Below are 27958 nucleotides of genomic sequence, written 5' to 3'. Positions count from 1 at the left end.
CGCACGCACGCACGCACACACACACCCTCTCTCTCTCTCTCTCTCTCTCTCTCTCTCAGATAGATAGATAGATGGATAGATAGATAGATAGATAGATAGATAGATAGATAGATAGATAGATAGATGTACCAGTTTACATCATAGCATACCTCTTAGCCAATAGCGGTGGCAGATTTAAATTCAAATGCAGTGCAGAGTTTTTACCTGACAACGGCACAACACTGCCAGTTTTAGGCAGAATATTTAAATTTTAACTAAGATGCACTAAAGTGCCAAATTATTGACGACACGTGTCTGCAGCACGATTAGACACTCGTTTATTTAGTTTATCAGCAAAAAAAAGTTTATTTGGGGGTGACTTGCTCTTTAACTGATCTCACCGTTCTCTCCTCTGTTCTCTCTCTCCCACGCACCTGCTCCTAGTCTCCTAATCACCCAGCCCTGTGTATATAACCCTGTCTGCGTCAGAGTGTTGTGTTGGTGCTTTGTTGTTTGTCAGCATTGCCCCCCCCCCCACCCCCACCCCCCACCCCCGATCAGGAAGTCCCACAGGAGCTCGACTCTCTCGTTCTCAACCACCTTAGGAGGCTTTACCCACTAAGACCTTTGGGCTTTCCAGTCCATACTCTTCACAGATGTTTCTGAACACGATGCCAGCCACTTGGTTGTGTTGTTCCATGTATGCTTTTCCTGCCAGCATCTCACACCCTTCAGTTATGTGGTGGATTATCTCACGGGCCTCTTTGCATATCGTACCCCTTGGGTCTTGTCTGGTGTGGTCAAGGACGTAATTTCACTTTTAGAAGTGGAGGGGACATGGGGGGGATATCTTTACAGTATGTTCTAATGGGAGACAGGCTTCAACACAAACAGTTGTTTTCTGCTTGGTCCTAGAGCTCAACCAGTGTCAATTTAATATAGCGTAATATTGTTTTTGGATGGTAAAAAGTGCAGGGGTCAAAACTTGACTTTGGAAAAAGTGGGGGGGACATGTCCCCCCCCCCCCCCCAAAAAAAAAAACAAACAAAATTACGTCCATGGGTGTGGTAGATCTTACATATTGCTCTGGTGTTCAGGGCCTGTTCCTGTGCAGACATTATGAGTGCCTCTGTGCTGTTTCTCAGACCAGCTCTTTCTACCCATTGGTAGGCTTTCTTGATATCAGCCAGTTCAATTATCTATCGGTGGTACATCCCATGTAGGGGTTTGTCCTCCCGAGATGGTATTTCTCCTCCTCTGATTGCCATTGTCTGAGACATTCACTGAGCATGCCATCTTTTGGGGCCTTGTCCTTGATGCACTTATGGATCTTGGATGTTTCATCCTGGACAGTGGCTCTCATACTCACTAGTCCTCAGCCTCCTTTCTTATAGCTAGTGTACAGTGCTAGATTTGAGATGGAACCCTCCATGCATGGTTAGGAGCTTGTATTTCTTGCTTTGACCAGCTTATTATTCCTGTAGGAAATCTGATTAATGGCAAGGCATAGCTGTTTTTTTCCTGGACATTGTTTTTGCCATTGAGCTGACTTCTTAGGACTTGCCTTACTCGCTGTAGGTATTTAGCTGTGGCTCCTTTCCTTGCGACTTCATCGAGGTTGCCATTTGCTTGTGGGATACCAAGGTTCTTGTAGCTGTCCTCAATGTCTGCTATTGATTGTTCTAGAAGGGAGACCCCTTCCTTTTCTTTGTCACCATCCGACCACACTTCTCAAGTCCGAATGACACTCCAATATCAGTGCTGTAGATCCTGGTGGTGTGGATCAGTGAGTCAATGTCTTGCTCACTCTTGCTCACTCTTGGTGTACAGCTTATATATATATATATATATATATATATATATATATATATATATATATATATATATATATATATATGTAATGGTACCTGCTTTCCTGATAAATAAAGCAGGTATCCTAACGCTAATTAAGTGTTAAGGAAGGCACACACATCAAATATGAACAAAGCCTACAGCTGCTTTTATTTTGCAAATACATGTTTGTAATGAATCACTTATTGTGTGCCTTTGATTTGCGCAGGAGCTGGAGTTGAGGGTCTTGGCCAGTCTTGGACACATTGAAGGGTGAAAAAAGGCTGGGAACTACTGTAATAGATTACACGTATACATTTTCAGACAGCCTTCTGTCTACAGTATTTTTATGTTTATTAAATAAATGTTTATGTTCTGGTGCCCTTTTCTCTCACTGGTCCACTTTCCTTATATAAAGCATACAGCACAAAATTCTGCAGCTGGTCAGTGATTAATCAAATCTTCAATTATTTTTGCCAGTTATCAAATATTATTCGATGTTACAAGTAGGGCTGGCTTGTATTTGAAGTGAAGATCTAAAATAAAATAAAATAAAATAATATAAAATAGAATAAAATGGCATTATATTTACTTTTACTCTGATTAATATACTACGTCATGCCGCATCACGCATCACGAGACAGTTGCCAATCTCGGGCATCAACATGTGAGGCCCCGCCCCTTGACGTTAAAGCACCATTCCTTAGCGCGCGCACATTACACAACTCCACAGCAGCAAGTAAGTTAGGAGTCTGCGGCCGCGGCTATTTTGTTTCTGCTCTTTTATCTCGTTCAGCGAGTGAGGAAAACGATGTCCTACGCAAAGTTTGTAGCATCTCTCATTCGGGCAAACTTAGGTAATATCAATAAAATACGCATCTCACCGTCAACATGTCTGTCAACCGTCGCATCCCCGAAGTCGAGCCAGGAAGAGAAAGAGCAACAGCTGGATGGGTGCACGGTGGTCCAAGCTGAGCCGCTCGAGCTTATCAGCCAGACCAAAGATGCTAGAAAGGTCTACCTAGATAACATCCAAATAGACTTCGACAACACAGAGGAAGCCTACAAAAGCAAAGGTAACCTAGAACTGCTGAGAAGTCTGCTCGTTTTCCACCTGTGTTCCGTTGATTTCCTCGTGGACAAAAACAAAGAAGTGAGTTCAGTTAAATGTATCCAACCTTCCATGGGTGAACATTTAAAGTACAGAGAGGGGAGATGTTATTCCTGGTGTTGTGTTTTTCAGCTGATGGAGCTGACCAAGAATCTGCTGGGTCAGCGCGTGTTCGAGAAGCTGATGAAGATGACCTTCTACGGTCAGTTTGTGGCAGGTGAAGACCACAACTCCATCAAACCATTGATTCAGAAGAACCAGTCGTTTGGCGTGGGGGCAGTCCTGGACTACAGTGTGGAGGAAGACCTGACTCAGGAGGAGGCAGAGAAGAAGGAGATGGAGTAAGTATTCACCACATGATTGAGGTTTGAAATGTCAAAGTTTGGAGTTTTAAAATAACAAAACACTTTTCTGCAAACATCAGCTGAGAAGCCAGGCAGTTACATAACACACAAACCAGTTTAGGCAAGTGTATTTGTATAGCCCATCCCACTCTCTCAAGTGGAGGGATGGGTGTGGCTGGGTCCCAACTGCGTCTTGTTTTTTTTTTTTTTTTTTACCAAGCCCAGGTCTCTCTCTGTCTTTTTTTTTAAACCAATCACATTTAATGAACCTGTGACATCAGAGGACTCTAAAGCTCTTGCACTGCCTATCCCCGTGGATCGGCTGAGGAGAAATAACACGAAACAGTGCTGACAACAACATTTTTCAGCAATATACACTTTTACAGGAGTCACCTGAAGAACTATAAGCTGATGTTTGTCCAGTATTTGTTACTGATTTTAAGATCACAACCTTAGTGATTAGAGAGCAGATGTAGCTTATTTTCCTACTGTAACAGGTCAGTTCAATCATAAATGAATGAAAATAAGAATATTTCACATCAGATTACATTTAGACCAGAAATTTACAAACAAAATCTGATCAAAACTAGCTTGATCACACAAACTTAACATGGTCACATTTAGGCATTATTATGTTATGTGTATTATGTTATGTTATTATGTTTATGTCTTGTGTTTACCTTCATAATTTATAAGAAAAACAAAGATTCCACAGTGCTGAACTTTGACATTATTCTGCTCTTATTTTCTCTCTTTAATACAGCTCATATGAGGCCGCCTGAGTCATGTTTCCTCCTTTTAAACAGATCGTGATAAAATCTGAAAGTCTTATATTTATTTTCAAGTATACAAAGAGTTCTGAGCCCCCATTGGTCAGCTGGAACATGCCCCTCTCCTTCCATTGGCCGATGACACGAGAAATCGTCTGTGCTGAGGCACACACACACGCACGTGCGTCAGGGTGTGTTACACAGTGTTCCCTGGTAGATTCCTCCAAGAGGTTATTTTACTAATTACATGCACACATAAATTATGACCAGCTTCAGATTTGACTTATTATGTTTATTGGTACTTTAAGTTCCTAAAAAGAACAGATCGTTCCTGTTACTGAAACAACCCAGAGAACAGCGTGTTCTCATTTCCCGGACGCTTGTCTCGTGTTGCGGTTTGAATAAAAAAAAACAAAACGCATGCAACCACATGTTTCATCAGAACTGGCTCAAATATAATCACATGCCTTCTACTCAGCATGCAACCGTTGCTGTTATTTCTATTAGAAACTGTATTGTTGTTTAAAATGTAGAATTTAAAGGTGTGGTACACTGAACAGCCATTTTTAAATGATTATTCTTGATTATAATCATTATAATTTTAATAATTATTATTCACATAAACTATTGTACAAACAGTCGGATCAATAAAATTAGTAAAGAAAAATAATATTTTAGAAAGGTGTGATTCACTGAAAACCCATTTTTAATGATTATTTCTTATTATATTCGGTCACTCTTGAGTTTTTCGTGCAGGCTGAACATGAAAATTGTCTCCTACACCTATCTCCTGCATTAACTTCTGATAAAAAATAGATGGTGAAACTCCAGGATTAGAAAAGCCTGACAGATCTACATCACACTGTCACTTAACAATCATGGTGCCACCCATAGTGACTCGTGACGTGGAAGGCTGTTGTTGGTTTAACGTCCAGAAAACAGCAGAAAATATCTTGGCTAGTAGAAGCTAACATTAGCGTTATCAACTCCTCCACACAGCAGAACTCCTCCAGACTTGTGTTATTTGTGGAGATAAAACATCAACAGCAGAGTAAACAGAAGTCATGGAAGAGTTGCAGTGCTATTAGCCAATCAGAGGAGAGGTGTTTGCATATCAGGAAGTAAAATTCCAAATCTTGTCTGATCTGGCAATCTTCTAGATCCTGCAAAAGATGCACCAGGGCTTTTTGTACCCATAGTATGACTTAGAAGGCTTTCATTCCTACCACTGCAAATGTATTGATTAAAGGAGTGAACCACACCTTTGAAGTGTGCATGAAATCACCAAATTTCAAAAGAAACGATGGTATTTTTCCTGTTTGAGTCTAATAAAAAAACTCTTCTTATTTTTCAGCTCCTGTGTTTCTGAAGCAGAGAAAGAAAGCCCAGGTGTGTTTGTCAGTTCAAATCTACGTAGATTCCTTAGCTTAATAGTTCTGCTGTTAATTTTAGTAAAAAGCAGCTGTTGTGTTGGTGTCAGGAGGAACTACTTGTTTGCTTTGGATAGCCTGAAAGTCTACACTTTGACATTTCAAGACTGTTACGTTAAAAGCTCACATGTCCGTATCGTCTTGGCTGGACTGTGCTGATCATAGCCGGATCTCCTGTGGAGTTTGAAATGTGCAGCTGAGCTGTTAACAGTGGGATGAAGCTTGGCGTTTGAAGGGGTGGATGTTTAAGACACACACTTCCAAGGTTGCTCTGAAGAAAGCTATATTTAAATACATTCTCTGGGGATCTGGCTTCAGTGATAACAGTAGAACTGGGATGTTTAAAATTCTGGCCAAGATCCAGTCAAGTTGCACAAAAATAAAATATTCAGACAGGCAGGTAGCATCCACCAAGAGAGGCTCCTGAATATTGAGTAATCACTGTTAATAGCCTGCAAAGACAGCGTTAACTGAGAAATGGTGTTGATGTTGTTTCTTAGAAGTATGATGATCACTTTAAGGTTCACATGCAGGCTGAACTTGGAAAAAATTCACACCAATCTGCATCAGCCTCAGATAGAAAACGGGTAAACGCTCAGATTAGAAAAGCCAGTCGAAACTATGTCACACTGAAAATTAGCATTCATGGACTCATCCATCTTGGCTTGCAATAGGAAAGGCTGTTGTTGGTTTAGCGTCCAGCAAACAGCAGAGAATATCTCGACTAGTAGAAGCTAACCATTAGCATTAGCAACTCCACCACACTGCAGAACTCCTTCAGTCTTGTGTTATTTGTGGAGATAAAACATCAGTGTTGCGAAGAAAACCGAGTCAGCGGTAGGATCAAGTTGCTGTTAGCTAATCAAAGATTAGAACACATCAGAATATCAGGATATAAGAGTCCAAATCCTGGCGTCTTCTGTTCTCCTCTGTTCTGGCTAATATTTACTTCCTGAAAGAGAAGCACAAGACCTTTTTTCTGACAGAAATCAACTCACAAGACATTATTTTTTACTAGAGACCACTTCAAATGTGTTGAAAAAAAATTGTGAATAAAAGTTAATGTTTTCACTTCATTCCACAACAAAAAGCTCAAGTCTGACCCCTCTGTTTAGGCACTGATCACCGTGAAAAGAAGTACAAGGCTCATCGACAGTTTGGGGACAGACGTGGGGGGGTCATCAGTGCTCGGACCTATTTTTATGCAGATGAAGCAAAATGTGACAACCAGATGGAGACGTTCATTAACTGCATTAAAGCCTCAGGTATGTCATTAAAAATAAACCTAAAATTAATTAGTGGGGTTCATGTTTTATAGCTACAATGGCACCGATGGTAATGTTCAACAACGTTTGAGTAATGAACATAGACTTTCTAGAGAGATGCTGTTTTACGTCCGTTACAGGTAAGGTACTGACTCCTCGTTTTGTTGGAAATTGCAGGTGGAGCTTCCAGTGATGGGTTTTCTGCAATAAAAATGACTGCACTTGGACGACCACAGTTTCTTGTAATGACATCTCTTCTATCTTTAATCAAAAGTTAACGTAACAGGATTTTAAGTAACTAGCTTTTTAAAATTTTGGCCAAAACACCTTATTTCTATTAAGTAATAATGAACATCAAATCAACTGCATTTACTTTGATTATTAATGGATTCTTATTTCCATGTTATTTTTAATTTGTTCCGTGTCTCTATAGCTTCAGTTTTCAGAGGTTCTGGTCAAATGGAGGCAGTTCTTTCACTTCCTCGCGGCACAGCAAGGGAAATCTGACATGTCCGCTTTGGAAAAAATACTGGAACTGGAACAGCTGAAGGTATTTCAGACCCGTCAGCCATTTTTTCTTCATGCATCCTCATGCAAAACTGGTGTCTTCAGATCATTAGGGTTCCAAGCCCAAAGGGCAGGGAGCCCTATTATTTTTGTACGGATTTTTCATTATTATTATTCTCCGCTAAATCCTTATGGGCGCAAGAGCCAGAAAATGTCTGTATGAGCAACTGTTTCTCACGATGAACTCCTCCCTCAGCTCGGACCCCACATGTTGTTTATCATCGGACCCTTAAGCCATATATTGAAAATGATTACAAAGTGGGCGTGGTTTATAGGCTTTAAAAAAATGTGTCCTTTGACTCATGAAAAACATATATTCTATACAGAAATTTACAGTTCATATTTGTAATAGTATCCTCTACAAACACAGAAACGTTTTTGTAATTTGTCCATTAGGTGGCGCTGTTGTACCCCAAAAATGCTTTTGGCAGTTTTCTCCAAATGTCTTCAGTATAGAAACAAATGTTGTTATCCTGGGTGTTCTTTGAGTCAATCTAATTTGGAAGAATATTTAAAAAGAAGTTTTACACTTATGCAAATTAGTAGAAAATTGTATAATATGTCAAACATACTTTTGTTAACTCATCCCGGCCGTCAAACCCAATCAAGTCAAAGCTTAGCCTGACAAGGGGGGACGATTGGCTGACCAAATGTTTTGGACGGATTTTTGATATTTTATTTATTTGAGGAAATATACCCATTTAAAATATTTTTTAACTGAAAAAGTTTTGTGGGGTATAACGTTAAAAGATTTTGACATTTTTCAAAGGTCTTCATAAAAACAGTAACTAAGATCATTTCAAGTGTGTATGTTGATTTTCAGCTTGATCCAACAATGGGGGCGCTATAAACAGGAAGAATTTATACTGTTGAACTGGCTAAATGGATCTGCATGAAACTTTGTGGATGTCGTCATTATACAGTCTTAAGACAACATTATCAATATGGTAATAGTCAATCAAAGTTGGCGTGGTTTACAATAATTTCAAATTTCGGATTTGAAAAAATTCCTAAAAACCATTATTTGCACGTAAGATGCAAAGGCTTTTAGGTTGTGTTAACTGCCTCGAGTTGAGTTCAAGTAACAAAAAATCACAGCTCCGTGAAGAGGTTTACTCTTTCTATTTACGAAAGTGCATTTTTAGGCTAGCAGTTGTAGCGCAAATTCCAATAAGCCAAACTTCTTGAAATTTGGCACAGAGTTTACTCTTAGGTGGTTTATGAAACGCATACAATATAGTCCTGATTTGAGCACTCCCTTTAATATTAATATTAGATTTATTTATTTAGTTGCATATTAGGACTTATTTTTATTGACAGCCACTAATGCAAATATGATTTTATTTTAAGATATATCCAAGATTTATGATCCTTATAAAAATACAGGCAGATGTCCCACATCATAAAGGTAATCTTGGAATATTTAGATTTTTTTACGAAAGCATAGATTTTTAATGAATTTTTTTACTTTGTCAGTTTTTCAGTATTGTTGAATTAAAAAGTTAATCATTTTTGTTAGAAAGTTTTTTAGGTATAGAGCAAATATAAATCATATATAACATTCCACATGTACCTATGGTGATCTGAGATTTTTCTACTAATTTTATTATAGCATTATTTTTATGAATATTTAAATTTTGGGCGTGACCTTTAAAATTATATTTACCTATTTTTCTTGAGAAAAGCTTTGAATCTACTGAATTAAAAACAACAGCATTGTATTCCCCATGTTAACATTGCCATGTGAGAATACTTTGGTGATTTTATGATGATTTATGTATTTTTTATGATGTTTTAAAACCATTTGATCAGTAAGTCACAAAATGAAACTCGTAGTTTTTGTTGAAACTTTATAAAATCTAGAGACATTATGAAGTACTAATAATATTTTCAATATACTATTGATGCTTAGATAATTGTTTGGTAATGCTTCGATCAAATATGGATTTTATAATAAAGTGTTTTTTTTCAGTCAGTATAGAGTAAATCTGTAAGGCTTGTCACCAGCATTCAGATATAAATTCAGTTTGCTTCACAGCCAGACAGGACACGGTAAAAAATTAAATAAATAAATAAAATTAAAAAGAAAAAGAATACATTTTTAATTAATTTTAAAAACATTGTCAGTAATATTGAAACTGTAAATGGTAAATAGCCTGTGTTTGTGTAGCGCCTTTGTAGGGTTCTACCCCTCCCCCCCCCAAGGCACTTTACAAAACAATCAGTCTGTCACTCATTCACCCACACATTCACATACTGGTGGGGATGAGCTACGATGTAGCCACAGCTGCCCTGGGGCACACTGACAGAGGCGAGGCCTGCCAAAAACTGGCGCCACCGGTCCCTCTGACCACCATCAGCAGGCAAGGTGGGTTAGGTGTCTTGCCCAAGGACACAACAGCAGCATTTTCTGGTCAGAATCAGGATTGAACCTGCAACCTTCTGATTACTGAAAATCCCGCTCCACCTCCTGAGCTACTACTGTCCCATAAAGACCATAACTTAACTGAATAAATCTCCACGATCTATTGAAATGAAACGAAGGAACTTGATTTTAACAGGGATTGAGATGTTTACCATGCTAATGAAGGATTTTCCTATAGGCTGTGCAAAAGTTTCAAAGAGTTTCCCTGATTGCTCATTTCATTCTGCCAATTGAAGTAATTGAAGTGAGCTGACAGGATTTCGGCAGGAGAATGCGTTTTTGTGGCGATGCGATGTAAGGAATGGCGAAGGCTGTGGCGGGCCAGTCTTTTACCACACACTGAGAGGCAAGGCAGCATTCTCTGGTCAGAGTCGGGATTTAGCATGCAACCAACCGATTACTGGAAAACCCGCTCCACCTCCTGAATTACTGCTGTCCCATACAACGCATGACTTAACTGACGAAATCTCCACAATCTTTAAAAATGTCATGATGGAACTGGATTGTAATATGGATGGAGATGTTAGCCATGCCTATGAAAGATTTTCGAATAGGCCGTGCAAAAGATTCAAGGAGATTTCCTGAGTGTTCATTTCATTCTGCCGGTTGAAGTGAGCTGAAGGGATGCTGGCAGGAGAACGTGTTGTTGGGGAGGGTCCACGTGAGGAATGGCAAAGGCGGGGGCGGGGCCGGGTGATGAACTTGCGCTGGTTGACTTGGAACCCGTTGATAACTGTCTGCAGTTCTAGTTTACAAATGTTTTTGTGCTCCTGTCCTCATGAATTTGGTGTCCCGTTTTCTGTAGGAAGTATTTCTGACCTCTGACGTGTTTTATTCATGCAGGAAAACTTGGCTCAGCTGGGAGTAGGAGCCAAAGATGACATTGAGAACTGGTTTACTGGAGAGAAGCTGGGTTCTTCGGGGTGGGTTAGTCACTAGTTTCAGCACAAGTACACTGACTCAGCTCACACCTGTTTTACTTAAAGAAAATAGAATTTCAGCTTTTGAACTGATTTGCATTCCCTGTCTTACTTTATTTACTATATTTCCAGAACGATTGATCTTTTGGACTGGAACAGTTTGATCACTGACACAACAAAAATCTCCAATCTGCTTATGGTGCCCAATGTTGAGGTGAGTCTCTCTAAGTTGGCTGTTTTGATGTATAGCTGAAGAATACTTTGAAATAATCCTATAAAAGTGAGTAATTTTGCTGACGTGAGGTTATAGTTGAGCTGTCTTCATCTACATAAATTGTGATGAATGCTCTAAATGCATGAGAAAGTTTGTAATATAAACAATAAAACAGGGAAATAATGTGTAAGTTAGAGTTAAAAATAAGCGTAAGGGTTGACTTTCTTCTCTGTGTGGGAACATGTAACTAAATTAAGGAATGGGAAAAATGAATCCCATTTCTAGTTTTCATGAGACACGGTAGCATTCTGTGTTTTAACCGTGCAGACCGGTCAGCTGGAGCCTTTACTGAGCACGTTTACTGCTGAGGAGGAGAGCCAAATGAAGAGGATGTTACAGAGAGTCGACATTCTGGCAAAGGTTAGAACACAAAAATGGTTTCATGCAAATGCATCACAAATTTGCAGACATATACACAGAAAACAACTTTTGTTTAAGCTCCTAGTTAAGGAATTTTAAAATATGGTCTTTAATGGGCACACTTACACTTCTTATGTTATTTTAAATCAAGTCCAACTCATTTGGATGAGAAATGTTGCCATTTGTGAATCCTGCAAAGATTTTAAGTCTCAAAAAGTCTAGTGTTTGTGGATAAAAACCTTGGGAAGTGTGTGGATGTGTGAAGTTCCAGCTGTACTTTATTTTTCCCCTCCTTTGGTCTACGTAAAACAATAATATAAAAGTGAAATTTGTTTCAATCAGCATGCTGTGGAGAACGGGGTGAGGCTAATGGTGGATGCAGAGCAGACGTACTTCCAACCAGCCATCAGTCGACTGACCCTGGAGATGCAGAGGAAATTTAACAGAGAAAAGCCCGTGATCTTCAACACTTATCAGTGTTACCTCAAGGTGAGATAAAACTCCTCTTTACTGATCTGGACCTGTTATTTTGGTTTGTGTCCAAAATAATAGGATAACCAGTAAAATATTAAATGGCCACATAACTGCCCATCACATATAGAAGCTTTAAAGACAACGAGATGATTAAGTGAATAAATTCTTGTTTAAAATCCTAAATGATATTTAGGAAGCCTACGATAATGTAACTCTGGATGTTGAGCTGTCTCGACGAGAAGGCTGGTATTTTGGTGCCAAACTGGTCCGGGGGGCTTACATGTACCAGGAGAGAGCCCGGGCCCAGGAGATCGGCTACGAAGACCCGATAAACCCAGACTACGAGGCCACAAACAGGATGTATCACAAGTATGCTCCCAGTTATTTTCCAGAACATTCTCATACTTTAACTGGATCGAGTCTGAATCAAAGCCATCTGCTCTGTTGTTTGCTCAGGTGTTTGGAGTATGTTCTGGAGGAGATTGAACACAACAGGAAAGCAAATGTAATGGTTGCAACTCACAATGAGGACACGGTGAAGTTCACTCTTGAAAAGTACGTATTTTTTATAGTTTTCTCTTGTAAAGGTTTAAAAGTCTGCCTGTGATACCGGGGCGAGACTTAAAAGAAAGCTTTAAAATGAAGGTTTTACCACAAGTGGTAAAATACTGTAACAATCACATGATCAGCTGATAGCTTTTTGATTTGTTTTTCCACCTCTTTTTCAGAATGAATGAAATGAGCCTGTCTCCCGTGGAGAATAAAGTTTACTTTGGACAGCTCCTCGGCATGTGTGACCAGATCAGCTTCCCGCTAGGTAAGCTGCACTCGCTAAAACCAAACACAGAGTTATGAAATCACGCACATCACACACTCAGCTGGCCATGGAAGCACAGCTGTAACACCGTCCCTGCACATGTCACCTTTTTCCACTCAGACGGTTTCTGACCTTAAGATCGATTAGTCCGATCCGGCGACGTGTTGAGAACAAACATCTTTCCTGTCTGTTTAGTAAGGGTCACCAAACATTACGTCACGTTGCCTCAGGACAGGAAACACACCGACGGTTTGAACGTTTTGTCTCATCTTCACTCACTAAAGCGGGCAATGTCCTTGATCTGCAAACACAAACTGACACATCAGTTGTATCCTGATACTGTCTTTGCTAAAACCTGAAAACATGTCGCAGTTTTTATATATACTAGTTATATTATTGGAGTATTTTTAAAAATGTGTTTTTATGTCACATACATGATGAAGTATTTTTAAAAGTGTTTTTATTGCGTGAAAGTACCGAGCGGTACATGTGTAACAACTGTAAAAAGTTTGGAAATTAAAGTAACAGTGTGTAGTGTCCTGGCACTAGGGGGCAGTACATACATTTCTGGGTAGTTTTACACCATATCGCCATGACTTTTGTTAGTTTAAAAAAACATTACAGTAAATGTTACCTGTGGAGCAGAAAACATGCAACCTCGGCGTGACTCCTATTCCATCTAGAGAAAGCAGTGCTGATGCTAGTTTTCTGTCGTTTCTGTATCTGCCTAGGGTCTTGCGCCTGACGATGATGTCATCATACTACGGCAATACCGCTCGGTCAAAATATATTTAATCTTTTTTTGGGTTCTGTTCTTTCACATATGTTTTGGAAATAATTTAGCAGTTTTATTATCAAATTCATGTTTCTTACCGCCAAAATGTTTTTGAACGTGGAACTTCCGTATTTCGTACGTCCAGCCGATCATCTAGTGTGACGTCATCTACAGGCACAGGACCCCAAGCCGACCAGAAGGAAGCACGACATCTAATATTCCAGATTCAAGATAATTTATTGTCATTGCACAGGTCACGCGTACAACAAAACAGACTTTGCGATCACTAAAGACAGCTCATGTAAGAGGTAGTAAAATACGAGGAAAAAAAAATAACACGGCTAAAATAGAAGTCACACATACGCTGTCACGCACGCACGCACGCACGCACGCACGCACACACACACACACACACACACACACACACACACACACACACACACACACACACACACACACACACACACACACACACACACACCCAGAGACTTAGACCCGTGCCCTATGTACTTTAGAACAAATTTTTGTGGTTATGAGTTACGAAGCTGCCAATATTTTCAACAACATTTCTATGGATATTTCCAGAGATTAATGGTAAAAATACACATCATGTAAAGAGATACATTTCATAAATAAGCTTCTATCATTTTGCCACAAAAATTTCAAAATGGCTCCAGATTTTATCCCATTTTCTTGCCAGGTACGAGGACTGTACATAAGTGGAAAAATCAGTGTCTGTGTAATCCATCCTAAACTGTGTGCATAGACTAAACCCTGCTTTGTTTGCACTTCTTTACAGTTTGTTTTTATTCTGTTGTATTTAAAGTTAAAGTCCCATTAGTTGTCACACACACAGGTGTGTGTGCGAAATTTGTTCTCCGCATTTGACCCATCCCCTGGGGGAGCGGTGAGCTGCAGACACAGCCGCGCTCGGGAACTATTTGGTGGTTTAACCCCCCAATCCAACCCCTTAATGCTGAGTGTCAAGCAGGGAGGCATTGGGTCCCATTTTTTTCAAAGTCTTTGGTATGACCCGACCAGGAATCGAACCCCTGATCTCCCAGTCTCAGGGTGGACACTCTACCACTAGGCCACTGAGAAAGGTTTGCGCATTCTTCTGCTATCGTACTATCTGTTTTATATCTAAATTTATACTTTTTGTATCCAGTGTGGGGAGCAAAGTCAGAATCTCACTGAACAGAAAAAATACATGTTTGGTAGCCATGCATATTACAATAAAGCTTTGAAATTTCAACAACGTCGAACAAACTTTCAGAAACAAAGAAACATGACACACGCACGCACGCACACACACACACTACAGTGACAGAATAATAACACTATTTTGCATGGTGGTGACAGTGAAATATCTTTCAAAGCCTCTTTGTTTCTTTGCTCTGTGTCCAAAAAAGGTCAGGCAGGTTTTCCAGTTTACAAGTATGTTCCATACGGTCCTGTCAACGAAGTCATCCCCTATTTGTCTCGCCGCGCTCAAGAGAACCGCGGCTTCATGAAAGGGTCCCAGAGAGAGCGCAGCCTGCTGTGGAAGGAGCTGAGGCGCAGGCTTGTGGGTGGTCAGGTGTTCTACAGGCCTGTTTACTGAGGGACTGCAGCGCATCGTGCTGCTAAAGCACGTCTGGAATCATTCCACAGTCTTCAGGTTGCTACTCTCTCCTGTCTTGTCATTATTGTGGGAGGACAAGGTCTTGCTTAAGAGCTGCTAAAATAAATTAAATCATTGTTTACTTTTAAGTATTTCAGGTGCGAGATTAAAGCAGACGTGTTGCTTTTAGAATGTAAATGTTAAAGAGGTGCATTGCCAGGATAATGTGTGGTTTGTGTTGCGTCATAATCAGTTTTTCTTTATTTAATCACTTTTGCAAAATGCAACTTGACACATGTTTCGATCTTAAATTGCACAACCAGCTTTTATAAAAGCAGATATCTTCTGATGATGGACAGAGTGGGGCTGTTAATGTGTGTTTGGATGACAGAAGGGGATTTATTTGTACATACAAACTGTTGGGTGGTTTTTTAGAGCATTTCATGGTATTTTTGTTCACTGTAAATCCTGTTTCAAGTAGCTGTCACTTACAAGTGCCTCATATTTGCTATCAAGACTATCTAGAAACAACCAAACATGTCAAAACCTGGTTTTTGTATCCACCGGCCATCATAATTTGTTTAATTCACATATTTTATGCTAGTGGTGTGCTTGATTTAATGAGCTACTTTGTTCTTTTCTTTGTATGCTTTAATACCAAGAGAAATACCAGGATGTGTAAATGTTTGCTGTTGGTTTAAACTCCAAATTTAGAGTTATGGTGTGCAGTTTTATGTTTCTGAGATAAAAGTTTGTCTTTCAGGATTCATTTATGCTTTGTTGGTGGCATCTGATGGTTTTACCTTCAGTTTTCTCTGAAGTAAAGAATATCTTCCAGCTGTTAAACAATGGGAGTATTTCAAAGAAACAAAAGGGGAAATATAATCCACCCCGGTCACTCAATGTCCTGGGATCATGTGTCGAGCGCTGCAGGGTTCTGGGAAAGCCTGTTCACACTAGTGTGGCGTCGTTTTATCAGCTGCAACACCAGTGGGAAAAGTCAGTTAATTTGCTGTCGGAGGAAAGATTTAGGAACGTTTGAAACTATAAATGTTAGCAAAGTGCCTTTTAATAAGCCTGAAACAAGTTAAGAGAGGTTTTATTTTTAATGTTTGTAAATTCAAGTATCCATTCTAAAGTGTTCAATGTGTGTTTAGTGTGTCAATAAATTGGATTTTTTTATGTTTTATTCAAAATAAAATTAACGCAATAAAGGAACCAAAACTTCAAAGGAATCTCATCTTTTGTCTGTTCCTGTCCTGAAAGGTAAACAAATTTCTTGTTTGATGAATTCAGCCATGCTCTTATCTTTGTGAAGTGGGTTTTCAGATTGTTCTCGGATGTTCTTTCACGACCGTGACATCAAAGTCTGTTGCTACACAGGCTCTGGCTTCGTCTGTCAGACTTGGTTCCATCTGCAGCCAGAGGCAGCAGCACCTGAGTTGCTTCAAAGCCAGAAAACCCAGGTTCCCCGTTCATGCACTGTTTGTTTTAACCACATTAGAGTTTCAGTGCAAATAAAAAATAAACAATGGGAGGTAAGGAAGAAAGGGCATTGATCTAAAACATTTAAAGCATTTAAAAAATCCTATGTTTTTATTCATTTTATAATTGTTTTTAATATTTTGAATATATTTTTCTGTTCTATTTATCATATTTTAAATTATTTAATCAAAAATACCTTTTGACCTCTTATGTACTCATGTTGGACTTGACAGTCAAGTAAAAATTTTAGTTTTAATTATTTAAAAAAACATTTTATATATAAATTCATTGAAATGTAAAAATCTTCTCAAATTAAGTTAGATTTCAACATTTGCAACCTAAACATTAATATTTCAGACACTTCTAGGGATGTAAGAAAATTTAATGATATATTTATAAGGTTATATATCGTTATATTTTTTCCTGTGAAATTTTATTGTATATCGAACTTATGGAAGAATTTACATTCAAAGTTTTGTTTTCTTTTAGTGCAATTCAAATGCCAACCACTAGTTGGCAGAAGTGTGCAATGGATGTATCTTCCACCATTGAAATGTAAATCCCTCTATTATGGTTCAGATACCTCATGTTAAACATGTTACGTATCAGTTTGGACTGTTTACTGAATTTTCCTATAATAAATTCAGTCTAAAAATGTCTAATATTGTCTGGCTGAATGTATCACAATATATTGTGGTGTATCGTATTGTCTCCCCTGTATCGTGATACGTATTGTATCGCCAGAATTTCACCAATACACACCCATGCTGTTTTCAAATAGCACATCTGATTAGTTCAGCTACTCATGAAACCTTCAAAACATTTATTGTTTTAAACATAAAAAAAACAGTTTTATACATTCTTATTCAATTCAAGTCAAAACACTTTAAACATTTGATGAATAAAGTCAACAGGAAACTGCACTGGTGCATTCTCGAACATCTAATAAATAAATAAACACAGGTTAGGTGCTAAAAAAGGAAAAATTCATAATGAAAATATAATAAAATCTGAGTCCTGCTGTGGGGGACAGCACGTCTGCATCCTGAGGGAAGACTGGAAAAGGAAATGTGAGGAGTCTGCTGATCATGGAGCAAAAAAGCTCAGACAGGATGAGGATCCTCGAGAAGACCTTTACAACGTTAAGGATTTAAAAAAACGTATTTAACTTTTATTTAACCAGATGAGTCGATTGAGAACTCGTTCTCATTTACAGCGACAATCTGGCCAAGAGGCAGCAGCAACAGACACTGTAGTTTGCTTTATATAAAAGAAAAACAGGTAAGATAAAAACAAGCTAAAAATAAGATAAAACAATTAGACATGAAGACTAAGGACGGTTCATATATATATATATATATATATATATATATATATATATATATATATATATATATATATATACATATATATGTATATATATATATATATATATATATATATATATATATAAATAAGATAAAACAATTAGACATGAAGACTAAGGACGGTTCATATATATATATATATATATATATATATATATCAAAACAGACTTAAGAAAACCATCTTTAAGTACTCAGAAGCATCAGAAACTACTGATTGCAATGAATTATTGAAGATAGATAATGGCATGTAAGTGGTAAGCTTTACTGATGTTTGCAGCTCATTCCAGTCGTTGGAAGCAGCAAACTCGAATGAGCAGCGACCAAAGGAGGTGCGAGCTTTGGGAATAACCAGAGGGATTATGTTACTGGAACATGAATCGTGCTGTTGTTGGAAGTGATGAGTAATGAGCGATGGTATGACGGTGTTATACCAGGGCCGGATTTAGCCAGCCCTACAAAGGAGGGCAGGTAGATTATCAGGGGGTGCAGGTCTGGGAAATATTTTTGGGTCTCACATACCCTCTATCTATCTATCTATCTATCTATCTATCTATCTATCTATCTATCTATCTATCTATCTATCTATCTATCTATCTATCTATCTATCTATCTATCTATCTATCTATCTATCTATCTATCTATCTATCTATCTATCTATCTATCTATCTATCTATCTATCTTTTAATTTTTTAATGTTTTTTATCTTTTTATGTCTTTAATCAATTTGATACATTATCTGTCTATCCTTCCATTTTTTATTTTACTTATATTTTTATTCAATTTTTTTAATTTCTTTTTTAGAATTGTTGTTTTTATTTCTTTGTGACTTCTATCAGCCGTCTGATTTTCTGTGCAAAAGTCCTAACAAATCCATCCATATCTATGCCTGATGTTATGGCCTTCTCGTGAGCCAGAATGACTACATTTGATTTTCTCTCGTGTAGCGTAGTACGGCGGAACGGGGTAAGAACACGAGACAAAGTGGAGAAAGAGCTCTTGCATGATGCTGCTGATATTCCAATCACAAGGGAGGTCACATACATGCGATGGAGCTGAGGAAAGGCATTCTTACACCCATGTAGATATGTGCAAATGGTGGAGAGGTCTACAAACTCTACACTGTTATCATCATCAGTCTTTTTGAACTCTTTCTCCAACATTATTTTTGCAACAAGAATCTCATTGGAAAGTTTGTCACTGTCACTTTCTGTCATTTTCTGCAGAGGACTTAACATGTCAGGATCCAGAAAAGAGGGAGACTGAGGTTGAAGGCAGTTAACTGCTTTCATGAGGTCAAGATTGCTTTTGAAGAATCTTGTCTCCATCTCTACAATGACTATGTCCAAAATGTTGAAGATTGCTCTTCGAAGCCTGGCTAGGAGTTGTGGAGTCTTCTGCGTGGCCCACAGTGGACATTACAATACTACCTGTTAGCAGTGAGCTTGTTTTTCTTTGGTGCAGGTGTGCTGGTTAATGTCTCGCTTTCCTCCTCTCTCATCTGCTTCAAAGCCTGTAGAGATGCATTGACTACCTCTGAAGCACAGCACAGGTCAACAGAGTGAGACTGCAGCATAGAATTTGCAGATTTCAAGGAACCCAGAACTTTTTGGAGGAATTTTCCTATTTCAAAGAAATTGTGCCTCCTTAACATCATCAACAGTCCTGATGCCTCAGTACAGATATCAACAGCAGCAGCTCTGTCCTCTGTAACCTCTGACAGGATTCTCAGAATAGCATCCTGATTCTCCACAAGGCACTTGGTCACATCATGGTGGCTTGTCCACCTGATCTCCAACAGCTGTTTCAGGGAGGGAACGTCATAGTTCTGTGAAACATAATGACGATGAAAAAATGAGTGTAGAGATCCTGAAAGATCAAAGAAGGTTTTTGCACATGGCTCTGCCTGCATGGACCAATGCCAAGTGCAGCTGGTGGTTGTAGCAGTGGATGCAGGGAATATCCTTCCCCACCTTTTTCTGCAGTAAGGCCTGAACCCCACCCCTGACTCCACTCATGACAGAAGCTCCATCATAGCACTGACTGATCATTTCAGCTGCACTATAGCCTGAGTCAGAGAGATGCTCAAGAATTTGGGTGGAAATAAAATCAGCATTTAACTGAGTGAGGTCAAGCAGACCAATCAGGTGTTCCTCTGGAATGCCATTACTGACAAATCTAACCATGACTGACTGATTCTCCACATTGCATCTGTCCCTAGTTCCATCACTTTTAATGCAAAACCCAGCATAATCTGCTTTGTCATGATTGTCTTTGATCTTTTTTAATACCCTTTTTGCCAGTGTTGCAATAATTTCGTTTTGTATGTTGTGAGATTTGTAATTTGCATTTTCTGGGATGTGTTTGTTTATTTCATTACATTTGGAGTCTTTGGCCAGTGTGTGGTCTGCCATTTTTAAGAACAGTCATGCAGAGAAATCATCACCGCTGGAGCTTTCCACACTAGTTCATTTACTGCTAGGAACTGAACTACTCCTCCAATAGTTTTTATGTAGTATCTGTTATTTATTTATTTTTTTTATTTGTGTGGGACTTATTAAATTACCTATTGTTTCCCCTGTGGCCTCTCTTTGGGACATTTCAGACCAGGCTTTTTAATTTTTTATGTGGCATTGACTTGAAGAAAAAGAAAATATCATTTCTATAATGCCTCTCAAGATAAAAAATCACGAGGCGCTTCACAAAAACAAAAAATGTAAAAAAGCATTTAGAAAATGTTTAAAAATATATTTAAAATGAGCAAAAATAGACAATTGTGATTAAAAAAATGTTAAGAAAGAGAGAGAGTGAACAGGAAAGAGGGAAATCAGTGGATCCTGAGGAACGTGGAATAGGCGGGGAGAGCAGAATAAAGAGAGAGTGGTGAAGAAGGTCATACATCTCACCCGCATCTCACCCGCAATAACCTTTATGAACAGTTTCAGTCTGGCTTCCGTCCCCACCACAGCACAGAAACAGCTCTCATCAAGATCACTAACGACCTACTCATTGCTGCTGATTCTGGTTTAATCTCTATTCTCATTCTCCTCGATCCGAGTGCGGCCTTTGACACCATTTCTCATCCCATCCTCCTTAATAGACTCTCTTCCTTAGGCATCACTCACACCCCCCTCCGCTGGTTTCAATCTTACCTTACTGGCCACGCTCAGTTCATCCAGTTAAAATCCTTTACCTCAGAACCCTCCCCAGTCAAGTCAGGTGTGCCCCAGGGCTCTGTCCTGGGGCCCCTCCTCTTCATAGTATATCTCCTCCCTATCTGCAAAATCTTCCGCAAATTCAATATCCAGTTTCACTGCTTTGCGGATGACACCCAGCTCTACATTTCCAGTAAGCCCAACTCAACTCTCCCACCATCCTCCCTTACACTCTGCCTCTCTGAAATCAAATCATGGTTCACCTCTAATTTCCTCAAACTCAACGGCAATAAAACTGAACTTCTTCTAGTGGGCACTAATTCCACCCTCTCAAAATCTGACAGCTTTTCTTTAACTATTGACAGCGCCATAGTCTCCCCCTCCCCTCACGTCAAGAGTCTGGGTGTCATTCTCGACAGCTCACTTTCTTTTCAAGCTCACATTAATAACATAATTCGGTCAGCATACTTCCATCTACGTTCCATAAACCGTCTCCGCCCCTCACTGGCCCCTCACACTGCCACCATTCTCGTCCACAGCCTCGTCACCTCCCGTCTCGACTATTGCAATTCACTTCTTTATGGTCTCCCCAACAAACTCCTTCATAAACTGCAACTGGTCCAGAATTCAGCAGCCCGTATTATGACCAGAACCCCTTCCTTTCACCACATCACCCCGGTTCTCCAGCAGCTTCACTGGCTCCCAGTTAAATTCAGGTCCATCTTCAAAATTCTCCTCCATACCTTCAAAGCAATCCACAACCTCTCTCCTTCATATATCTCAGACCTTATAAGTATTCACACCCCATCCCGTTCACTCAGATCTTCTTCTTCCATCCATCTTGTGGTTCCTTCTGCCCGTCTCGCTACCATGGGGAGCAGAGCTTTCAGCCGCTCTGCTCCTCGTCTCTGGAACTCACTTCCCCCAGACATCAGGAACATCGACAGTTTTACCCTTTTCAAAACAAAACTCAAAACACATGTGTTTAAATCTGCCTACAACCTCTGATTTTATTGAACTGTTTCTCTCTTTTTTTCTTGTTTGGGTTTTATTATTGTTTTATTGTATTTTATTATGTGTTTTCTGTCAAGTGACCTTGGGTGTTCTGAAAGGCGCTTTTAAATAAAATGTATTATTATTATTACAAAAGCCAGCTTGAACAGGTGAGTCTTCAGCTGCTTTTTCAAGGAGACCGCTGAGTCCACTGATCTCAGGCTCAGGGGGAGAGAGTTCCAGAGTCTGGGGGCCACAGCAGCAAATGATCTGTCACCTTTGGTCTTTAGCCTGGTGCGCTGCACAACCAGTAGGCTTTGATCACTGGACTTCAGGGACCTGCTGGGGGTGTAGGGACTAAGAAGATCACCAATGTAAGATGGTGCTTGTCCATGTAAGGCCCTATAGACCAGAACCAGGATCTTGAAATGAACCCTGAAGTTGACTGGCAGCCAGTGAAGCTGGAGGAGAAGCAGGGTGATGTGGGTGTGTTTGGAGGACTTGGTCAGAAGCCGAGCACAGGCATTCTGAACCACCTGTAGACGGTTCAGGGAGGTTCTGCTCAGACACGTGAAAAGAGAGTTACAGTAGTCTAAGCGTGAGACGATGAAGGTGTGGATAACTGTCTCAAGTTCAGAGCTCAGATAGCATCGGTGCGTCCCTGTGTTCTGCTGCTGACTGTCTGGGAGCATGTGAACTGTGAAGCGAGTGACACGACAGAGAGAGAGAGAGAGAGAGAGAGAGAGAGAGAGAGAGAGAGAGAGAGAGAGAGAGAGAGAGAGAGAGAGAGAGAGCACTCTGACCCTTTTTCATCAAATCTTTTCAAATTTGGGGTTTCTACATGTCATCGCATTTGGGGGGGCAGTCAGTATCTTTAGGGGGGCATTGCCCCTCCTTGCCTATGCCTACATCCGGGCCCGTGTTATACAGATGATTGTCACCAAGGAGGTCATTCTTTTTCTACACAGAGAGGATGATGAAGATAAAGAAGGAACAGAAAGTGATTTAGTTTAACCCAAAATGTTATTTTTGAATAAAGCAGATTTAATTGTTATCCCCATTTCCCCCCAGTTTGTAGTAAATAGTCACCCTACTTAATAGTTTCTTTTCAAACCATCCATTCTGTCTCCACACACAAAGACATGTATCCTCCCTCATGAGAACCTGCCCCTGTGAGAGGAGGAGGAACAAAGACAACGGTTTCTTTAGAAATGGCCAGTTAGATACCTCCTCTTGGAATGTGTGCAGCCTCCTGAAAAAGGAAGAAAGCATAAACAGCACGAGACGTATACTACAACCTCCAGGTAAGTTTGAATGTCTCTTTGTTTGCTTTACTTTCCCACAAAAGCATGAATCCTAACGCTCCGCTTGTTCCACAATGACATTTCCACTCTGGCTGCTTGAGTAAAAAATGCGTAGATATTTTTTAGGCAACCAAAGCAGTTTCAATGAATTTATTTTAGTCAGTGAGTGGTGCATGTTACTTAGAGGTAGGTTTTATTGAATGCAGCATGTTGCTTAGTGAAAGAGCAGAAGTCGGAGCTAAATAAACACACCTGCTCACATCAGAGAGCATCTGTTCATCAGAAAATGCGTATTTAGAGATTTATCTAGTCACTTTCAGACTTATTTTTCGCTTTGCGTGATGTGTTTCATAAAATGAAGTGTAATCTTCCTTTATCTCATTTGTTGAAGTGGAAACATGAGCTCCGTGTACATGTTTCATGTGTCAACATGGGGGAAGACGGGTGCTGCATTTGACAAGCGTGTGCTACTGCATTATGGCTTCTCTTTTGTTCTCCTCCTGTCATTGGAGACATTCCTCCTTATTGCTCTTTTTTGTGTATTCTCTCTAATCTCATTCTCAGGCTGCTTGTTTTTATTTGATAATGTCTTGGGTGAAAGGATTTAAAGGCTCGGCTGTGGCACGGGGTCTCATACCCTGGATCTTATTGACTAACATCATGATGGTCCTTTACAGCTTCCACAACACAAACCAAGTGAATATCGGGTAAATATATTTTCTGAGAATTTTTAAAAGTTTAAAGACCAAGCAGACTGATAAAGTGAGATTTACTTGTTTTTTTTTTTTTAAATTTGATCGGTCACTCTGAGTTTAAAGGGATACTTTGAAACTTTTTCGTATTTTTAAATCATTTTCTTGAGCCAGTATGTGCCAAAATGACCCTTTACAGGTTTAATAAAAGGCCACCCAGCCCTTATCACCCTCTGTGGCCAGAATATTCCACTTGCAACTTCAGACTGGCGGGCCTCGCTGTTGGGAGTTAGAAAAAAATTCCTGCATGTTTTAGATCATGAACACAGCTGATTTGTTTAATTTAGTGATGAATCACTCCTGTAGACACTAAGAAAGGCTGGGGGGAGACTCTTCACCTGTTAGAATAAAGTGTTAAAAGACAAATGCACAGCTAAGTTCTACAAATGTACACTAGGGGGCGCTAAAAGCAAGCCAAAACTGTCTAGTTCCCCTTTAACATGCTGGCTGAATGTGAAAATTAGCCTAATACCCCATTTGCTGCCGATAGAAAATAGAAGGGGAACTCTCAGGTCAGAAAAGCCAGACAGGTCTATGTCACGTTGTAAAATTAGCATTCATGGACTCACCCACCTTGGCGATGGGGAATGTTGTTGTTGATTTAGTGTCCAGAAGAAAGCAGAGCATGTCTTGACTTGTAGAAGCTAACTGTTAGCATTAGCAACTCTATAACATGGCAGAACTCCTTCAGGCTTGTGTTATTTGCGGAGATAAAACATCAAGGTTGCAGAGCAAACAGAGTCAGTGGTAAAGTCATGTTGCTGTTAGCTAATCAGAGGCAAGATGTCAGAATATAATGAAACAAGACTCCAACTCCTGCCCTCTTTTGCTCAGGCTCTCTTCTAGTTCCTGAAACAGTAGCACCAGAGCTTTTTTTCCCATTGAGACAGACTCACAAGGCATTCATTTATACTAGAGACCACTGCAGATGCGTTGAAAAAAAAGTGAACTTGGTCTTTAAACAAGTCACCAAATCTAACCTAAAAGTTTGCTTTGTTCACAGGAACTCTGAAGATGACACCTGTCCTATCAGTGTTGCTAAATCTTTACAGAAAAGTCAAACTGTGGTGTATCAAACTTCCAGATCTAGGGAAGAGTGCTCCCCCAAGATAAACATCATGTTCATGAAAACCCATAAAACAGCAAGCAGCACCATCCTCAACATCCTTTTCAGATTTGGGGAAAAACACAAGCTCAGGTTCGCCCTTCCTGACGGGCGCAATGACTTCTTCTACCCAGCTCCATTCCTGCGCTCCCAGGTGAAGGACTACAGGCCAGGGGAGTGCTTTAACATTGTGAGCAACCATATGCGCTTCAACCACCAGGAAGTGGCCACACTTCTGCCTCCAGACGCTGTATATGTCACCATCCTACGTGACCCGGCTGACCTCTTTGAATCAGCCTTCCATTACTACCACAGAGTGATTCCCCTCACGTGGAGCATCGGTGGGGAGAATAAGCTGGTTGAGTTTCTGAACAATCCTCTGGCCTTCTACAGTTCAGAGGCTTTTAACTCATTCTATTTGAAAAATCTGCAGTTTTTTGACTTTGGTTTTGAAAACAACCTGGAAGCTGACGATCCCCATGTTGCAAAGAGCATCCAGTACTTATCAAACCGCTTTCACCTGGTCCTCATAGCAGAATATTTTGAGGAGTCGTTGATCCTTCTCAAGGATTTACTTTGTTGGAGCATGGAGGACATTCTGTATTTTAAGCTTAACATGCGGAAAAGCTCATTTGTGTCCCGGTTGGACTCTGAGATGAGACGCAAAGCTTTGCTGTGGAACTGGGCGGACTGGAAACTCTACCAATACTTCAATGAGACCTTCTGGGCTAAAGTGGAGGCTTATGGTGCTGAGAGGATGAAAAAGGATGTCAAAGAATTGAAAAAGAAAAACATAGAGATGAAAGACATCTGCATTGAAGGCAGAGATGCAGTCGAGGCGCAAAAGATTCAGAACTCACGCTTCCTGCCTTGGCAGCCAGTCGGAGAGCAATCCATCCTGGGATACAACATGAGAAGAGAGATTGATCCCAGATTCAGGACACTTTGTGAGAAAATGCTTACGCCTGAAATACAGTACTTATCAGACTTGGGAGTAAGCCTCTGGATTACAAGACTTTGGGGCTGGTTAAAAGATAACATTTCATGACTTTCATTTTTATGACTGAATGTGTTTGGAAGATGTATTTGAATAAATTATTTTGTTTATATGGAGTGCCATTTGTAAAGTTACGCTGTCAAAATGTTACAACAATGTTTTGAATTATTTCGAATTTAGAGAAAAAAGTGGAGGTTATTTTTTCTAAGTAATACTTTTACCATGTCCTTCAAACATGTAAACATGTCACAGTTTAAAATGAAAACATTTTGTTTGCAAACTACAAACTAAATGTACTACCATGTACTACCACATACTTTTAATGTGAAGCTACATATTAAGTTTACAAACAAAAAATATTTAGCTTGGATCTAGATATTCAGTTTGGAGCAAAATACATGTGAATGGGTGGATGATTGTGTAGTTAAACAACTCGAAGGGACCGTAGAACTTTAGAATGTGCAATTGAAATACAGATCTTTAGCTCCAATTGAAATATTTAGTTTACAACCTACATGTTTAGTTTGCTAAATCAATGATATTGGTCACACCTAAATATTTATTTTCCAGACAAAATTTTTTTTATTTGACAACTAAATATTTATCTTGGATCTAAATATTCAGTTTGGATATAAATAATTTACTAAATAAATATTAAACTCCAAAAGAAATATTTAGTTTACAACCTACATATTTAGTTTGCTACCTCAATTATATAGGTCAGACTTAAACATTTATTTTTCAAACTAAAAATGTATTTTGCAAACAGAATATTTGCCTTGGATCAAAAATGTCAGTTTGGACCAAAATATTTTATATTTTTGTATATATATACACATGTATACATGTAAATAAATACAAAATTAAAATTTAGCTCCAGATGAAATATTTTGTTTGTATGGTAGCTATTTAGTTCCAAATAAAACATTGCTAACTAACCCAAAATGTTGCTGTTAAATGTCGACTGTGTAACTTTACAAACAGCACCCCAAATATTTGAAGTGTGTTTAAGTTCTCTAAGAGCTAGAGCTGAAGCATAAAGGTTTGATCTGTGTTCATGCTGAATAATGTGATTGCTTTGACATGTGAAGCATGCTAACACGGTGTTTACACCATTTTAAAATGGTTCCAAGTTTAATGATCAAGCCAAAAAATTGGATTCCTGTTGTTTTGGCCGCACACTTCTGTCTTCCATCCTCATTTTCATACATTTCCAAAGTATTTTGGCTTGCTCATCCTATACTTCCAGGGACAATTTTGACCGGTTTTGGCATATTAGCCTCACACCCTTACAAGATATTAAGTACAAACCAATTCACTTTTTATTTGTGCTTGTGGGACTAACTGTTATCGATCATTTATTTGACATGACTGAAGCACTGACACATCCCCAACTCCACCTTTCCTAAAACAAGGTTTAGGTTATTAATGTAGTTAATTTAAGTGCCTATAGAAACAATGGTATTGGTGCTAACCAGAAAAGAACAATATGACTGTATGAACAGGAAACAGCATAAGGGCTCAGTTATTTCCTCAGTAGGCCAGTGCTGACTTACTGTTTAGCCAAGTCTTTTTTACTTAAAGATAAATGTCTTGTCACTAACCTGTCAGGTAATTCACCAGACATGTGCTAAGAGGTAAGAATTCCCAGCATTTAATGTAAATCACTGGTAACATTAATGCCCTCCTCAAGAATGGGTTTACTTATGCAAACCAGGTTGCTGCTGGAAACAAACCCCATCTTTTTGTGTGAACTTATTCTTGTAACTGTGATAAGATTCACCTCTTCCTACTCAAAAAAAAATAAATGTTTTACTATAATTTGTGTGGATTGGACTGAAATGCAGTTCTCTTAATGC

General features: G+C 39.3%; 2 protein-coding genes across 2 annotated transcripts; both read left to right on the top strand.

The window, feature by feature from the left end:
* The first annotated feature begins 2507 nt into the window (after positions 1-2507).
* On the top strand, positions 2508-15709 carry prodha (proline dehydrogenase (oxidase) 1a). Its single transcript, XM_015941793.3, has 14 exons — positions 2508-2962; positions 3053-3261; positions 5389-5423; positions 6580-6729; positions 6907-6971; positions 7163-7279; positions 10565-10644; positions 10774-10855; positions 11183-11275; positions 11618-11764; positions 11943-12118; positions 12206-12304; positions 12478-12566; positions 14754-15709. The coding sequence occupies exons 1-14, from the start codon at positions 2621-2623 to the stop codon at positions 14942-14944; spliced, it is 1875 nt and encodes a 624-aa protein (XP_015797279.3). The 5' UTR covers positions 2508-2620; the 3' UTR covers positions 14945-15709.
* Positions 15710-22963: 7254 nt separating this feature from the next.
* gal3st1b (galactose-3-O-sulfotransferase 1b) lies at positions 22964-27920 on the top strand. The gene is made up of 3 exons (XM_054744320.2): positions 22964-23245; positions 23810-23952; positions 25001-27920. Exons 2-3 carry the CDS (start codon positions 23831-23833, stop codon positions 26148-26150), a joined length of 1272 nt encoding a protein of 423 aa, XP_054600295.2. The 5' UTR covers positions 22964-23245; positions 23810-23830; the 3' UTR covers positions 26151-27920.
* Positions 27921-27958: the final 38 nt, after the last annotated feature.

The sequence above is a fragment of the Nothobranchius furzeri genome, chromosome 6 (genome assembly GCF_043380555.1).
Source record: "Nothobranchius furzeri strain GRZ-AD chromosome 6, NfurGRZ-RIMD1, whole genome shotgun sequence".
Classification (NCBI taxonomy): domain Eukaryota; kingdom Metazoa; phylum Chordata; class Actinopteri; order Cyprinodontiformes; family Nothobranchiidae; genus Nothobranchius; species Nothobranchius furzeri.
This window is presented reverse-complemented; position numbering and strand designations above follow the sequence as displayed.